Raw genomic sequence first — 18,459 nt, forward strand, 5'->3', positions numbered from 1 at the left:
AATCGACTTGTTTCAAGCATTCTTTCAGTTCATTTTTTGCTCCAATGAAGTTGCTTCCTTGATCGCACCTTATTTCTCTTACTGCTCCTCTTATTGCTATGAAGCAGCGGAGTCCATTAATGAAGGCGTTTGTGGTCATGTCATCCAACATTTCTATGTGAACCCCTCTGCAGCAAAGGCATGTGAAAAGAAGTCCATAACGCTTATGCACCTTGCGAGCTTGTTTAGTTAAAAAGGGGCCAAAGCAGTCCATTCCGCAATATGTAAACGGTGGTGATGGATCCAATCGTTCTGGCGGAAGATCAGCCATTTTTTGTTCTTCAGTGCCTCTCCTTAGTTTACGACACTTTACACATTTATGCACAAAAGATGCAACTGCTTTGTTGATGCCTGGAATCCAGAATCCATTTGATCTGATCTCATTAATTGTTTGTCCTTTTCCCTGATGCTGCACTTTGTTGTGAAAATGAGCTATCAGAAGTTTTGTGACATGGTGATTCTTTGGGACTATGACCGGATGTTTCAAAGCACTTGAGAATGAAGCGTTTTTCATCCTTCCTCCCACCTTTAGGAGTCCATCGTTGTCAAGAAAGGCATCTATTGCATACAGTTTACCTTTGCAAGGAAGTGGATTTCCATTTCTGAGTGTTTTTATCTCTTCTGCAAAAGCATTAGCTTGTAAGTCCTTCAGAATAACACATTGTGCCTTCTCTCTTTCCTGTACCGTACTATGTTTTGTTGCTTTGTCCTTCCTTATGAAGCAAATGAGTCGAGATATGGCTTCAGTGGCTTTGTACCAAAATGAAAACTTGATCAGCTTGTCTGATAAACATGTGTGTTCTGTTTTGAGTGTGTTCAGCGCTTGTACCTTTTTGACTTCTGGATCACCAAGGGAATGTTCTTGTCAACTTCCACACGGGGTGGTATCTCCCTTTCCCAGAGGAAATGCAGCCCTTTAAACCAGTCTGATGCAATGAGCTGATTTGCAGTGGAACCTCTGGAAGCAATATCCGCTGGGTTTTGATCTGAAGGGACATATCTCCATTGCTGGGGAGAGCTGTTCAGCCTTATTTTTTGAACTCTGTTTGATACAAACGTATGAAAACGGCGTGCTTCATTACTTATGTATCCCAAAACTACTTTGGAATCTGTCCAGAAATACTCATCTGCCTGTGACAATCCAAGCTCATTCTTTATGCACACAGTTGTTGAGCCTCTTTTGCCAACTGAATGGCCTCTTTAATACTTGTAGTGCTTGTCACTCCGTCGTCCACATAGAAATCCTTCATGATGAACTGTGAAGCCAGAGGGAACAAAGCCTCGTTCTCCTTGGCAAGATGTTTTAAGCCATAATTGGCACATCCTGGTGAGGATGTTGCACCGAAGAGATGCACTTTCATTCTATACTCTTCTGGCTGAGCACTTAGGTTTCCATTTTTCCACCATAGAAATCTTAAATAGTCTCTGTCACCTTCATGCACATGAAACTGGTGGAACATTTTCTCAATGTCACACAACAATGCCACTTGGTGTCTTCTGAATCTGAGTAAAACACCGTATAGATTGTTTAGCAGGTCTGGGCCTGATAGCAAATGCTCGTTGAGGCTGCTTCCTTTGTACTTTGCTGAGGCATCGAAGACAACTCTGAGCTTGTCTGGTTTTTGAGGGTGATATACCCCGTGATGGGGAATATACCACTTTTCTCCTTCCTTTGCTTCACTATGTGCTTCTTCAGCATCACCGTTTTGTATTACCTCACTCATGAACTTTGTATATTGTTCCTTGTACTTTGGAGTTTTCAGTAGTTTACCTTTGAGATTTTCAAGTCGGACAGTAGCCATGTGTTTGTTGTCCGGCAAGTGTGGTCTTTCCTTGAATGGGAGCGGCATTTCAAAATGTCCTGCCTTATTTTTGTAAATGCCTTCCTTGAGTGTGTTGATAAAGAAAATGTCATCCTGTGACACTGACCTGTCTTACTTGTTGTCATCCCTGAAGTCAGATTCCAGAATCTTGAGAGCTTCTGCTGGAGTAATTTCGGGGAGTTCCTTGACTGTAACTCTGTGGCATATAGTTGAGCTGGTTAGTGTGTCATTGCTTGAAACTGTGGGGCCTACAATGCTCCAACCTAATGCTGTACGAACTGCATAAGGCTCGTCCTCACCTCCTAAGATTACCTGCCTTGGAGCCAGTGCCTTGGAACAATTATATCCAATCAACAGTCCTACTTCACATTCAAACTGTGGGGGAATCTCATTTACTATTACCTTGAGATGATTCCACTGCCTTGCTGTTTCACAGGAAGGAATGTGTGCGCGGTTCACTGGGATACAGTCTTTAGTGTAAGCAGGAGGGAGTTCGATTAAATCTGAGGAGTTGTAGCCTCTTACCTTGAGACCTGAGACACGTTTACTTGTCATAACAGCATCTTTACCAAGCATTGTTGTTAACTTCAACCTTACTGGAGTGGACTTGGTTTTGAGACGGTTTGAAATATCTTCATCAATGAACACTGTGTCACTTTGGGTGTCTAAAAGTGCATAGACAAGTTGTTCTGTACCTGGATGGAGCTCTGAGGAAACCCATACTGGTACAATCATGGAAGTGCTCGCACCTTGTTCGTCAGTCTTAGCGTTGAGAGATAGGGTGGTTGCAGTCTGTTCTGCATTGCTCTGATTTGGATTTGTAACTTCTTTTTCCTTGTCATAGTTGAAGTCGTGGAGACATGTGGGAGGTTTCTTCTTGCATATTTCGCACACGTGCCTATAGCGGCAGTCCTTTGCACTGTGTCCAGGTTTCAGACAGCCATAACACAGTTTTTTCTCCTTTATGTATTTCCTCCTTTCATCGAGTGATTTTCCTTTAAACTGTGAGCAACTGTGAAGCTTGTGCCCTTCATCTTGACAAAGCATGCATGAGAGTCTTACATTGGGTCTTTTCTGTTCTGTCATTCTGGCATTTTGTTTTTCTGTTGATGTCTCTGTATGCAGAACATTACAAGCTGGTCTTTTGTCCCTTTGAATTTTACCTGCAGTTGTATCTGATGACCGGAGTGCATGGAATGAAGTGATTGGATTGCACACAATCTCTGCTTCAGATGACATGAACTGAGCAAAGTCCTTGAAACTGGGAAAGTCACCACTTTCCTTCATGAACTGAGTAGCTTGACGATTCCATCTTGCAGCTGCCCAGTCTGGCAGCTTTTGCACAAGTTTTTGGTTCTCTTCGCAATCGTTGAGAATGCTTAAGCCTTTAATGTGGGGCATAGCCTCATGACATGTCTGGATGAAATCAGCAAATGCTCTGTAGCCTGCAGCATCTTTAGTTTGCAGTTTGGGCCAGTTTGCAAGCCTTTCTCTGAATGCTCTTTGCAGAACAAATGGCTGACCATATCTTTCATTGAGACGTTCCCATGCATCCTTGTATGCATCACTGTCATTTCTGTAAAATATGCCATCAAGTGTTTTTTGAGCTGGTCCTCCAACATATTTCTTTAAATAGTGCAGCTTTTCAGCAGGTGAAATGTTCTTTTTATCTATGAGGGCAGTAAATGCAGCTTTCCATTCGATGAACTGTATTGGGTCACCTGTGAAAATTGAGGGCTCTGGCATTGGCAGTCTGTTCATTGCAATACTGTATTGCACTGCTTGTGCTAAGTAGAAGACGTCTGCTTGTGGAGGTGAAGGGATGGCTACATTACTATTGACCATTGGAGGGAGAGATGATACTATGGGAATCTGCTGCACTGATCTGCTCACATCTCCAGAATAAACACTGTTTTCTCTTTTTATTTCTTCATCATAAGTCTTCAGCCTAGCTCGAGCAGCCTTTAATTCCTTTTCCACCTTTAGTCTGTCCAGCTCACGATTCAAAAGATCACTCTTTTCCTTTTGTTTCTCTTCTTCTCGTACCACTTCATATTCTGCTTCCTTAGCTGCTAATTCTGCTGCAGCCTCCGCTCTCCTTGCCGCCACTACTGATTTTGCAGATGAATGTGATTTGCTAACAGAGGAGTGCTGATCTGAGATTGTAACAGAAGAGCCATAAACAGAGTTAGCATAGTCCTTCTTCAGAAGCTCATGAAGACTGAACTTTACCTTGTCGCTATCATAGTCATCCACTCCTGAAAGTCTTTCATGTGCCACTTTAATTATGTCTGCTGTGACAGCTTCACAGGCATCTATGAGACGTCTTGTGTCCGTACTGGGGAAAATGTGATCTCGGATTTCAATGTATAACTTTATAACATTGTCTCTTTCATGTTCTAAATTGTCCAAAAGTTGACCAATCTGACTGTTTGAGATGTTTTGTTTAAGTTGCTCACGTGTTGAACGTACTTGTTTTTTCCATAGTTCGTAAAGATGATGAAGCCGTTTCTCTTTTCTGTGTGCCTCCTCCTCCTGATACATCTGCATCCTTTCTGTGCGTTTTCTTTGACGAGCGGAGTGATGAAGCTTGTCTTCTTCACCTACTTCATAGTTGTCTGTGTGCTCTGAACTTTCTTTAGATGCCTCCATGTTGTAAATGGTGGTGTGTAGACCATCAAATCCCAGGTAACCTTGGGTTGAGTCGCAGTGATGAAACCGTGCTGGAGCGGCTCTTTCTGGGACCTCGTGGCTGAAGCTTGGGCTTCAGGGCAAGCTCTTACTGTAGCATCCCCGGTTGAAAAGATGGTCTCTCAAACTGATGGTTCACAACCCTTTATTTCGCCGTGTGTGTGAACACACCGTAAGAGCTACAAAAAATACAAATATATTTTACATCTCTTACCGTTGTATTCACCATTTCAACCCTTTTGTTTTATTCATTACTTTAAACACTTTAAACCATTAATTTATTACCTTAAGATGTTTAACCTCTGATGCAAATAAACTAATGTAACTGTATTTTCAACAAAATCATTTAATGTAGTCAGTGGGTATGCGCCACAGGTTGGCTGTGAGTTAGAAGTGAAGGAGAGATTCTGGAGTGAGTTGGATGAGGTCATAGAGAGTTTTCCCAGAGGAGAGAGAGTTGTTATTGGAGCAGACTTTAATGGGCATGTTGGTGAGGGCAACAGAGGTGATGAGGAGGTGATGGGCAGGTTTGGTGTGAAGGAAAGGAATCTGGAAGGACAGATGGTGGTGGACTTTGCGAAGAGGATGGAAATGGCTGTAGTCAACACTTACTTCCAGAAAAGAGAGGAACATAGAGTGACATACAGAAGTGGAGGTAGGAGTACTCAGGTGGACTACATCCTATGCAGACGAGGTCATTTGAGAGAGGTTAATGACTGCAAAGTGGTAGTAGGAGAGAGTGTAGCCAGACAGCACCGCATGGTGGTGTGTAAGATGACTCTGGAGGTCAGGAAGAAGAAGAGAGGGAAAACAGAAAAGAAGACCAAGTGGTGGAAGCTACAGAATGAAGAAACTTGTGAGGAATTTAGGCAGAAGTTGAGACAGGTCCTGGGTGGTCAGGATGAGCTTCCAGATGACTGGGAAACTACAGCAGAGATTATCAGGGAAACAGGTAGGAAGGTGCTTGGTGTGTCATCTGGAAAGAGGAAAGACGGTAAAGAGACTTGGTGGTGGAATGAGGAAGTACAGGAATGCGTCCAGAGGAAGAGGTTGGCTAAAAAGAAGTGGGATGTAGAAAGGACTGAGGAAGGTAGACAGGAGTACAAGGAAGCGCAGCGTAGAGTGAAGAGAGAGGTGGCAAAGGCCAAACAGAAAGCTTATGATGAGCTATATGACAGGTTAGACACAAAGGAAGGAGAGAAGGACTTGTACAGACTAGCCAGACAGAGAGACAGAGATGGGAAGGACGTGCAACAGGTAAGAGTGATAAAGGACAGAGATGGAAAGGTGCTAACAACCCAGGAGAGTGTACAGAAAAGATGGAAGGAGTATTTTGAGGAGCTGATGAACGTGGAAAATGACAGGGAAAGAAGGGAGGAAGATGTGGTTGTTGTGGAGCAGGAAGTAGCAGAGATTGGAAAGGATGAGGTTAGGAAGGCTCTGAAAAGGATGAAGAGCGGAAAGGCCGTTGGTCCTGATGACCTACCTGTGGAGGTATGGAAGTGCTTAGGAGAGACAGCAGTGGAATTTCTAACAAGGTTGTTCAATAGGATTTTAGAGAGTGAGAAGATGCCCGAGGAATGGAGGAGAAGCGTTCTGGTTCCGATCTTTAAGAACAAGGGTAACACGCAGAACTGCAGCAACTATAGAGGAATAAAGTTGATGAGCCACACAATGAAGCTGTGGGAAAGAGTAGTGGAAGCCAGGCTTAGGAAGAAGGTGGAGATTTGTGAGCAGCAGTATGGTTTCATGCCCCGTAAGAGCACCACTGATGCCATTTTTGCTTTGAGAATGTTGATGGAAAAGTACAGAGATGGTCAGAAGGAGCTGCATTGTGTGTTCGTAGATTTAGAGAAGGCGTATGACAGGGTGCCGAGGGAGGAGCTGTGGTACTGTATGAGATTGTCTGGAGTGGCAGAGAAGTATGTCAGAGTAGTTCAGGACATGTATGAGAGAAGTATGACGGTGGTGAGATGTGCTGTAGGTCAGACAGAGGAGTTCAAGGTGGAGGTGGGACTACACCAAGGATCAGCTTTGAGTCCTTTTTTGTTTGCTATGCTGATGGACAGGCTGACAGACGAGGTAAGACAGGAATCTCCCTGGACAATGATGTTTGCAGATGACATTGTAATTTGCAGTGAGAGTAGAGAGCAGGTGGAGGAACAGCTAGAGAGGTGGAGGTTTGCTCTGGAAAGAAGAGGCATGAAGGTCAGTCATAGTAAGACAGAATACATGTGTCTGAACGAGAGGGATCAAAGTAGAAGCGTTAGGTTACAGGGGGCTGAGGTGAAGAAGGTGCAGGAGTTTAAGTACTTGGGGTCAACAGTTCAGTGTGATGGGGATTGTGGAAAAGAGGTGAAGAGGCGAGTGCAGGCAGGTTGGAGCGGTTGGAGGAAAGTGTCAGGAGTGTTGTGTGACAGAAGAGTGCCAGCAAGACTCAAAGGAAAGGCGTACAAGACAGTGGTGAGACCAGCTCTGCTCTATGGGTTAGAGACGGTAGCAGTGAGACAGAGACAAGAGGCTGAGATGGAGGTAGCGGAGATGAAGATGTTGAGGTTCTCCTTAGGAGTGACCAGGTTAGACAGGATAAGGAACGAGTACATCAGAGGGACGGCTCACGTTGCCTGTGTTAGGGACAAAGTCAGAGAAGCCAGACTGAGATGGTTTGGACATGTTCAGAGGAGGGATAGTGGATATATTGGTAGAAGGATGTTGGAGATGGAGCTGCCTGGCAGGAGGGCAAGAGGACGGCCAAAGAGGAGATACATGGATGTCTTAACAGAGGACATGAAGTTGGCTAATGTTAGGGTAGAAGACGTCCATGATAGAGTGAGGTGGAGGACGATGATTCGCTGTGGCGACCCCTGATGGGAAAAGCCGAAAGAGAAAGAAGAAGATTTTCAACAAAATCATTTAACAATAAAATTACGTTTTCTTCTGTATAAACATAAAATAAATCCTAATATTAGCATTCATTTCAAACTGACTCAGCATTAACTTGACATTACAGTGCCACCTAGTGGGCAAATAAAATGTGCTGACAATGTAAAATTATGTGAAAACACAGAACTAAATTGCCAAAACATAAAAATTACAAACCTTGTTCCCTCATCAACCAGGTGCTATGGGATATAGTAAACTTTCGTTTCCTTTAAACTTTTAACACTTTTATAACCGTTTTGGCTGGGACGAAGCACATGCAGCCTTCACGTTCGCTTGCCTGACGACTTCCGGTTTAGCGCGTCCTTCAAAATAAGAGCCACAACCATGTTATCCAAAATGGGAGAATTACAAAAATAAAACTATAATAGGCTGAATCTAGAGGTCATTTACACTGTATAATTAATTATTTGTCTCTCTTCCTCCTTGTTTTCTCAAAGAAAAGTATAGATTAGAATACCCAGATAGGCAGCAGGGTCTTGCCTAATGATCCATACTTTATTTGCGATTACACACCCTGGGAAGCAAACCCATGTTTCTTGCGTGACAGTCCTACACCCAGCCAACTGAGCTGTCCAGCTGTATAAAGATACCTATAAGATACTGGATGGAAAAGCATTATCGAAAAGAGAAGTAGTATTGATAAAATCTTAACAATATCCATCCCTAGTTGCTGCTGCTTTGACCACATTGCACTTTTTTCTAACAATCATCTCTAGCTCAAACTACTTGTACTTTCAAATTAAACCACATTCATCACACCAAATTACAGACTGCATTCACTATGAATGCATTTTTCAAACCCAATTCCAATCAATCTGTCAAACAAACTACCAGTATAATATGTATTGGTTTAGCCTGAGGCCAAGCTGATGCAAGTGGTAGTTGGTGTCAGAAGACGCCAACTTGTTTATTTTCGTAATAAAATGAAAAGGACAAGACTATCCAGTGTCCAATTTAAGAAAAAGAAAAAAGAAATTCAAGAGAAACTTGAAAAGGACAAAGGTATGGTATTAAACATTGTTATTGTCATTATGTAAGCCTAATGCAACATTATTAAACATGCACGATAATATTTTTTTTTTTTTTTTTTTTTTTTTTTTTTTTCTTAACTTGTCCTGTCCAACAGCTAGGCAAACAGATGAGAGCTGAGGGCCTCTTGTGTTGGACATATTTTATTTTAACAAGAGGGGTTATTCATCTTCAGACAAACCAAAGGTATGTCTGAATAAACCCCTTTTGTAATTGAGGCCAAAATTTATTAATTTCAATCATGTTTGAAAATCTTTGGTGTTGGACCGGACGGAAAAGGAAAGAGGGGAAGAAGAGAGAGGGACGTTAGAGAGAGGGGGGGGTAGGAGGGTGATAATAGGAGGGGAAGGGGGGTAAGACCATGAAGCAGCATAGAGCAGACAGGTTTACTGGTTGTTTATCGTTACGGTACGGTTCAAATGTAGTACAAAAAGGGCGGGGCCTGTTCACACACACTCAAATATTATCAACACACCTGCTAGCCGCAAAAATGTCCACATGTCAACATGCACACAAAACAGATAGTGTTCACGAACGCATACCTATGCCTTTAAACCAACTAGTGTGAAATCTTTCATTCATTCAATCATGCAAACTATTAGTGCAAAGGTGAGCTAACACCTGTGCTCAGGTGAGTGTTTATGTTCTTCTAAAATGGATGGTGGAATGTGAAAAGAAGGAGGAGGAGCGCCCAGCCACCCCCACACCCATACCCCCGCCGCAGCAGCAGCGGCAGCCGGAATTCCCCCAACGCCACACGGGAACAGGCAGGGAACAACAGCCCCCCGGGCGACCAAGACCGCCACCCAGGCCAGGGCCAGCAGGACCGCCGCGAGGCCCCCAGAGCCAGAGAGCAGGGAGGCGCAGAGGGAAAGAGAGCGCCGCCCCAGCCCAGCCAGGAAAGCAGCCCCCCGCCGCGCCGGAAGAGCCCAACGCAGGGCCCCACCGGAGAGGGACGCCCACAGCCCCAGACGAGCACCCCACCACCACCCAGGAGTTCCGGGCATCCCCCCGCCCCGACCCCAGGTACGAGCCAGGACCCCCCAAGGGAGACCCGCTCCGCACTCCAGGCAGCCACCCACCCGGCCCACGGTTGGTCCAGGTAGGAGCAAGGCAGGGGCCCGCCGCCCCCGCCCAGGAGGGGGGAACCCCGGGGAAAAAAGGGCGGCCCACAAGGGATGTTATAAATATGGCCCGACCAGGCTCGGCCATGTTGGAAGTTTGGCGGGGCCCAGCGCCCAGGGGCAAGGACCAGGACCCACCCCCCAGGGACACAAACACCCCCGGCTCAGGTGTAATATGAACCCCCCCACCGTGCGGAGAGAGCACCGCCGGGCCCAGGGAGCCGGCACCCAAGGGACACGGCCGCCATCGCCAAGGGGCCCGCACCCCCCACCAGGGAAGGGGTAGGGGACAGATGGACCCAGGTCCCACCTTCCTTGTAAAATGTGTGTGCGTGTATGGGTGTTTGAGAGGGTGTTTGTGTGCATGTGTGTGTGTTTATGTTTGAATGTATATATTGAAGGGGGAGGGGTGTGTGTACTAAGGGGGGTGCAGTTAAAATTGGCGAGTAGGGCACTAAGGGGACATCTCCTGATTACTCACAGTGATGTCCCCTCACCCTCCACACCAAGGGGCCCTAAATGTCTAAGGTGCGGTTAAAATTGGCGGGTAGGGTGCCAGGAGGACATCTGCTGCTTGCTTGCAGTGATGTCTAAGCACCCCCCCTACCAAGGACCCTACATGTCTAAGGTGCAAATAAAACCGAAAGAGGGGGGGCCCACTCCATACGGCAACCATAGGAGGGGGGCCACTCCCAAGTAGCCCCCCCCCAAGGCGCATCGCAGGCTAGACGATAATATTTGAAGAGTTAGGCTAAGGCTGTTGTTAGCCTAATCTTTTAACATTTAGTTCATCCAAACTCAATTTGTGCATTAAATTCAGCTAGTTAAATGCAATTTTATATTCACTCATATCCAACCAATTTTAATTAATTCCTAGATATTTGTAATTACATAGATTCAGTACTTTGTCTCCTATTCCCAGTATTATTAGAATTACTTTGTGGTGGTTATTGTCAGAAATTGCTTTATAAATACCGTATTTTCCGGACTATAAGTCGCACCGGAGTATAAGTCGCACCAGCCCAAAAATGCATTATAAAGAAGAAAAAAACACAGATAAGTCGCACTGGACTATAAGTCGCATTTTAACTTTCACAACCTTATATGACACAATCATAGCAGACTGTTTATCTAATAATTTCACAGTAATTTTTTCTCAAACTTATTTATTTATTCCTTTCATGAAGCATCATTGGCCAACTAATACTCTGTTTTCATCCTGTTTTTGTAGAAACAGTTGTCATTTTTATTGCATTTCTGAATCTATGAAATCATTGGAAAATAGAATATTATGTTGTTAGCCTTCAAGATCTTACTGTAAAAAAAAGTTTGCTGATTCTCTGAGTCACTTAACATACTCTTAACACTTAACTTACCTCATACATCAAATTGACCCAGGAACATCATCTCTGTTCCTCACAAATGAACATAACAGGAGGGTTAACAATGTATTTATTTCAATTTATTTCTAATATAAGTCGCTGCGGAGTATAAGTCGCATCCCTTGCCAAACTATGAAAAAAAGGGCGACTTATAGTCCGGAAAATACGGTATACAGCTTTAATCCCCTCTACTTTGGTAAATTTGTCTAAATACATACATACATGTATGTATGTATGTATGTATGTATACATATATACCGGTATATATATATATGTATACATATATACCGGTATATATATATATATATATATATATATACCGGTATATATATATATATATATATATATATATATATATATATATATATATATATATATATATATATATATATATATATATATATATATATATATATATATATATATATATATATATATATATATATATATATATATATATATATATATATATATATATATATATATATATATATATATATATATAAATATATATATAGTGCTCCCGAGTGCTCCAATTACCACAGGCACCACTGTCACCTTGACTTTCCAGGCTTTCTCCAGTTCTTCTCTGAGTCCCTGGTATTTCTCCAGTTTCTCATGTTCCTTCTTCCTGATGTTTCCATCGCTTGGCACTGCCACATATATATATATATATATATATATATATATATATATATATATATATATATATATATATATATATATATATATATATATATATATATATATATATATATATATATATATATATATATATATATATATATATATATATATATATATATATATACACACACACATAAAAAAGAATGTTCTATTTTTCTATTCATATTAGGTGCACTTCTAAAATATTTGGAAGCAGGGCAAGAGGATGATGATGTCCCACAGTCATCTACCTCTATCTCAGTCACTCAGAAAGAGATGGAGACCCTTTTACCACCCATTTTGGAAGTTCAGGATGCAGAGCCGAACATTTGCACAGACGCTGAAGGCCCATTTGCATCTGATTCACAACAGCAAGAAACATCAGGTTTGCACATTATTTAAATTACTAGTTTAGTAGATATGGTATATATTTTCATAGTTACAGTGTGTTCATAATTTTTTAAAATGTATGACAAGCCATGCTGCCTCAACAAATTCTGCAAACACTTATTTATTCACAGGATAGGTGCCTTTTTAGAATTACAAAAGGAGATGGCACTTTTGGAGGCTGAAAGAAAAAGATGGAGAGAAGTACTGAAACGATTCATTGCTATCATAAAATATCCAACAGTGAGAAATCTGGCTTTAAGGGGCCATACAGAGACATTATATTCTTCTTCAAATGGTAATTTTTTGAAAGAAGTGGAATTAGTGGCCGAGTTTCATCCAGTTATGAAGGAGCATGTTCCCTGTGTCCAAAAAGCAACCTCCAGTAACCCTAGTTACATTGGCAAGATGGCACAAAATGATATCATAAAGTTGATGAGCAGCCATACCATTTCAGCAAAGGTAAATTACATTAAACTGTCCAGGTTGTTTATTCCATAATTCTTGATTGCATACCAGACATAAGCCACACAGAGCAACTATCTGTTGTACTAAGAGTTGTCTCACTGGAGGAAAAGCCCTGCATTAAAGAACATTTTATGGGTTTTTTGGAGGCAGATGAATCTACAGGTGAACATCTGACAACTGCAATTTTGAAAAAAATTGGGGAATTGAGAATGTCTTTTAAAGACTCTAGAGGCCAGGCATATGACAACGGAGCCAACATGCGTGGAAAGAACAAGGTGAAGCTCTACAGGCCAGGCTCCTACACATGAACCCAAGAGCTCTGTTTGTACCATGTGGGCTCATACTTTGAACCTTGTCGATGCTTATGAAGCAAAAACATCTGGAAATGCCACCAACTACTTTGGCATTCTGCAAAAACTTCACACTCTCTTTTCAGCATCAAGACAGAGATGGGCCACTCGGAAACATTACTTATACGGGTAAACTGAACTGCAATGAACAACGGCACTGTTGTCGGTTTTTAAGCGTTAAACAGTTTCTAATCATGAATTGTATGTTTATGTATAATACGTTTGTGTAAATCTTCTCTTGTGAGATAAAAGGATCCCAGAGTTAAACCACCAAACGGTTCCTGAGCGCAGCTGTGTCTGCAGCTCACCGCTCCACCAGGGGATAGGTCAAATGCGGAGAACACATTTCACACACCGAGGTGCGTGACAGATAAGGGCACTTTAATTTTAACTCTGATTCCATTCAATTTTGCTACAGCACTTAAAAGAAACCTAGAGTTTTCTTGTGGTCTCATAGTCTTTACAGACTCAAAGGAAGAATCTTAGATAAAAGTCACTCCTTTTGTAGTATGTATTAAAATAAACTTTAAAGTCTGTAAGTAATACAGAACCTCTGTCTATTTAGATCTTTTTGCCAAAAATCTCAAACCTGTCTGAGCCTGACAGTGGGTAGATATCTGTTCCATCCCAGAAATCAGTGCAAGCCTCCAGGATGAGGTCGGCAGAGCCGTGGGACAGCATTTGGACACTATCTAAGGTCAAACAGAAAAGCAGGTATTTTTTTGAGCATTACAAAGAACAAAGCAAGACTAGAAAGTTAAGCTGCGACTCACTGGAGGAGGAGTCTCGGACAAACAGAGAAATGAGGTGGGAGATGGGAGGCTGTCGTCTGGTGAAGTAGTGAAGGCGGCGAGTGGCCAGCTCCTTGGTCTTCTCTCTAGATGGCAGCTTGTACAGAGCCAAGTGGTTCTCTTGTTTAAACAGCTCCCGCGCACCAGGAGTGAAACCTTAAAAATGTACACAGCAGAGATTCCAACATTTAACTGACTTTTAGACTATACAGCCCAGCACAAGCACTAACCATAAAATTAAACACAATATGAGCGGATGCACAATAGGAGGAAAACTTGTCATGTGCAATATTAGTAATCAATATTGCGATGACGATATGGCTTGCAATACATGAACAAAGGGCAAAACAAAAAATAACTGTAACAGTTATATACCCAACTGCTTTCTGCATATGAACGAGGTTCACTTTTGTGTTTCAGTTTCTGCCACCAAGCCTGGTCTACTGCATTTTGGGTCCAACACCACCAGTTTCTGACGTGATGATCTGACCAATCTGGACCCAGCAGGAAAATTGCTGCTTCAGTGGCAGGTTTTTTGTCCCAGATGGGTTTTACTGCAGCAATTTTTGAGTCATACCACACCACATCCATGCTTTCTGTTCTAGAGGGGGATTGTCGAGACCATCCTTCAAGTCTCCTGTTTCTGAGAAGGGTGGCTGGGGCTGCTCGTCTTCATGTGTCTGCTCTTGAGGAGGGTTGCCAGGCCCACGCTTTATGTTCCCTGGCCCTGAGAATGGTTGTCGTTCATCCGACCTTGGTCATGTTCCCAGTCACAGAGAATGGTCATCTGGACTGCTCCTTTCATGTTTCCTGTCGCTGGAGAGAGTCCTCAGGACTGCTCCTCTTATGCCTGTTCCTTAGGAAGGGTTCCCCATCTAATCCTTCCCTGCTAGTGGGCGGCAGGAACTTGAACTGTGTGTTATGTTGCTCTGCCAGGTCCCCCTCCTCCCAAATGTGGTTGTCAGATGGGGCATCAGGAATCTGCTTTTTTTTTTTGGGGGGGGGGGGGGGGGGTACAATGAGCGGCAGTGGCTCAGGCAGTTTAGCAGGTCGTCCAATGATGGAAGGTGGTTCGATCTCCGCTACCCCCAGCCAACTGTTATTGTGTCCTTGGGCAAAACACTTCACCCTCCTTGCCTCTGGGGCTTCACTGGTGAGTGAATGTGCATGAATGATCACGGTGATGGTCAGAGGGGCCGTAAGCGCAAACTGGCAGCCACGCCTCTGTCAGTCTGCCCAAGGGCAGCTGTGGCTACATCAGTATTTACCATCACCAAGTATGAATGAGGAGTGAATGAATAATGGACACATTGTAAGCGTTTTGGGCGTCTGGAAAATCGCAGATAAATCCAATCCATGATTATTACTATGAGGATTGTGCACTTCAGTTTGGTTTTTTTGTGATGGCTTTGGTCATATTTGAGTCCACTGTTGGTAACTTCATGTTCATGTTAGTTATCATCCACAGTTGTTTTAATTTCTGTTAGTTTTCCTCATACTATATAAGTGTCTATTTTTCAGTTCTTCATTGTCTGGTCATTTGCTCTGCTTTGTCACATTTTTGTTTCTTCATGGGGTTTGTCATGTTTCAATTTATTTATTGAATGTTTATGTTTCTGTCACCAAACCTGGCCTCCTGGATATTGGGTCATAACCCACCAGTTCCTGAAAATATCAGTCTCTAAAAATGGCAGAAATTGCATTAAAAATGTTGACTTTCTCCCTTAAAATAACTTTTCCTGGCATGTACAGTGAGGCAAATAAGTATTTGGACACCCAATGATTTTGCCAGCTCTCCCACTTTGTAATCATGAAGGGGTCTGACATTTTCCTCTTAGGTGTATGTCCTCTGTGAGAGACAATATTTGAAAAAAAAATCTGTATTGCATGATTTTAAAAAATAATTCATTTGTATGCTATTGCTACAAACAAGTATTCGAACACCTGAGAAAATCAATGTTAATATTTGGTACAGTAGCCTTTATTTGCGACTAAACAGGTCAAATGTTTCCTGTAGTTTTTGACCAGGTTTGCACACACTGCAGGAGGGATTACAGCCCACTCCTCCACACAGATCTATGGAGAGAGCTCAAACTCAGCAACATATTTTCAATTGGGTTGAGATCTGGAGACCAGCCAGGCCACTCCAGAAGCTTGATATGCTTCTTACAAAGCCACTTTTTGATTATTCTGGCTATGTTGGAAGACCCAGCCACGAACCAAGACAAGGGTAGGAGGTTGTTCCCAAATATCTCACAATACATGGCCCTGGCCATCCTTTCCTTAATACAGTGCAATCACCCCGTCCCATGTGCAGAAAAATTCCCACATAGCATGATGCTACCACCCCCATACTTCAAAGTAGAGATGGTGTTCTTGGGATGGTTCTCATCATTCTTCTTCCTCCAAAAACGGCAAGTGGAATTAAGACAAAAAAGTTTTATTTTGGTCTCATCTGACCACATGACTTTCTCCCATGACTCCTTTGGATCATCCAAATAGTCATTGACAAACCTGGACACATGCTGATTTAACCAGGGGGACCTTCCACGGCATACATGATTTCAAACCATGACGTCCTGGTGCACTTCACTCCTGCAGTGAGAGCTGCACCTGGGTTACAGCGGTTTTAAACATTACTTCCGTCTGTCTGTGGCCCAGCTTAAACATTGACCCAAAAGCAAGCACTCAGAATCCTCACCTTTCGAAACATCAATCAAGACATGAGACCTCAGGTGGCGTATCTCAAGTCACCATAATTTCGTCTTTATGAAGTAAAAAAAAAAAAAAAAGGGCAAACAAGGTAGCAGTATCAAACCTAATTCTATGACTGTTTAATCCTGTAACCTTTGCAGAGCAACAGAAGTTTTGAAAAACAGAAAATTTGACACTTTAAATCAATCTAAGGACTAAAACATTTGGACCAGAGTTTTTTTATGTTTGCTTTCCAAAGCCTAAGTGCAAATGTTTGATCAGTCCTAGTTATACAACATTTGCTGGCATGTAAAATGGGCAGTATAGGAACAGCTTGGATTACCTATAAGTCTGGAGAGCTCACAGAGCCCCCAGGGCACGTAGACAGGCAGCACACTTCCTTGACTCTCCTGCAGAGCCAGGTGGGACAGGTGGTCGGAGAAGCGGCACAGCTGCTGGGTTACACCTGCGTTGCACAGATTCAGCATGATGTTGAGGCCCAGGGGCTTCAGGGATGGCAGGTGGCACTGCCAGGAAAGGTCATCAAACTGGATGCTAGCTGGGTTCTGCTGGTCCTGAGAAAGGCTCAGCATCTCCAGGTGGTAGTCACACACAAAGTCCTCTGCCTCCACATCTGCCGAGCTAGCAGCTATGCCCTGAGGACAAAAACAGTGAACAGGTCAGAAGCTTCTACGTTTATGCAAGTTGACAAAAAAAGGAGTGTAATTTTGCAACTTGTGATTTGATAAAAGTTGTATTTGAGCTGTTTAAAGTTTTTATTTAGCTTTACCAAATATCTCTTCCAAACCTTCACCTGAAACTCAGCACGGTTAACTTCAGAGTTAGAGTTTGCTTCTGACCTGGTCTTCCTTCCCGCCCTCGGTGTCATGGCTGAAGCTCACGTTTGATCCAGAGTGCTGTTTAGTGCAAGCCTGACCTAGCTGGCAGGGCTGCCAAGGCTGCAGCATTTCCATGGAAAGAGCCGGGTTCCGTGGTGGGTTCCTGGGCTCAGGCGCCTCTCCGTGCTGTGCGGCAGATTCTTTGGGGTCATAGAGCAGAGCCTCTGCTTCCTGGACCTGAACAGCAAGAACAAAATCAGTAGCACTCTCAAAAAGAGGACATGTCCGACCATGGTCAGATGAAATCAAAGCACACCCCCTCTTTGTCTTCTGCCTCCATGCGGTAAAAGGAGGAAACTGACAGGTCATCCTGAAGGTCCTCCTGACTGTTGTGAGGGGGTTCCACCCTCCCACTGAAGAAAAGCACCGTCTCTGGACTGGGGTTTGGCCATGATAGGATGCCTTGCTTGTCCACACAGCATAAAACCTACACACAAACATAAACTTTTACAAGTCTCTTTTCATAAAGAAGAAATTTGCAATAACTTTGATGAAAGTTAGAAAAACTGAACTCTGGTATTACAGAAATTTGTTAATAAGTTACAATCCCCTTCATCAGGAATCAGGAAACTTTATTGTCATTTTATCATGATAAAACGAAATTAGGCTCTCTGGTCCCGGGCCAGCCGTTTACATTCAGACATAATAAATATAGTATCAATAATGATATCAGACTGTTACGGAGTATTGCACAGAAGTATTTTTCAATTGCACAGTATGTCATGTTAAGTATTGCACATCCCTGTGATATTGCATTTGGGAATTAGCTTGTTGTCCATGGAGGGGGGGGGGGGGGTGCAGTGATCAACCGGATTTCAGCAGTCTGACTGCTTCAGGAAAGAAACTGTTCCTCAGTCTGGTGGTCCTGCTCTTTATGCTCCTCAGTCTCCTGCCTGAGGGGAGCAGGGAGAACAGAGGGTGTGAGGGGTGAGTGGGCTCTTTCTGGATGCGGGAGGCCCATTTCCTGCATCTGGTCTTATAGATGTCAGTGGTGGACGGCAGGCTGCAGCCCACAGTCCTCTGTGCAGCTTTTGTCACTCGTTGCAGAGCTTTCCTCTCTGCTGCAGAGCAGCTGCCGTGCCACACAGTGATGCAGGAGGTCATGACGCTCTCCACCACACACCTGTAGAAGGAGGTCAGCACTGAGATCCCCATCCCAGCACGCCTGAGCCT

The 18,459-nt window shown here is 43.3% G+C and overlaps 1 protein-coding gene across 3 annotated transcripts in view; it reads right to left on the reverse strand.

The window, feature by feature from the left end:
- The window catches only part of tmem94 (transmembrane protein 94), a 170,986-nt gene that overhangs the window by 60,659 nt on the left and 91,868 nt on the right, over positions 1–18,459 (reverse strand). For all 3 annotated transcript variants that reach the window (XM_078937017.1, XM_078937016.1, XM_078937018.1), the window contains 5 exons: positions 17,543–17,713; positions 17,248–17,463; positions 16,731–17,043; positions 13,676–13,849; positions 13,492–13,594 (listed from right to left, as the gene is read on the reverse strand). In XM_078937017.1, coding sequence (XP_078793143.1) covers positions 13,492–13,594; positions 13,676–13,849; positions 16,731–17,043; positions 17,248–17,463; positions 17,543–17,713 — 977 coding nt within the window. The remainder of the gene's footprint in view (positions 1–13,491; positions 13,595–13,675; positions 13,850–16,730; positions 17,044–17,247; positions 17,464–17,542; positions 17,714–18,459) is intronic.

Source organism: Oryzias latipes, chromosome 19 (genome assembly GCF_053564925.1).
Source record: "Oryzias latipes strain Hd-rR chromosome 19, Olatipes_Hd-rR_3.1".
Taxonomy (NCBI): Eukaryota; Metazoa; Chordata; class Actinopteri; order Beloniformes; family Adrianichthyidae; genus Oryzias; species Oryzias latipes.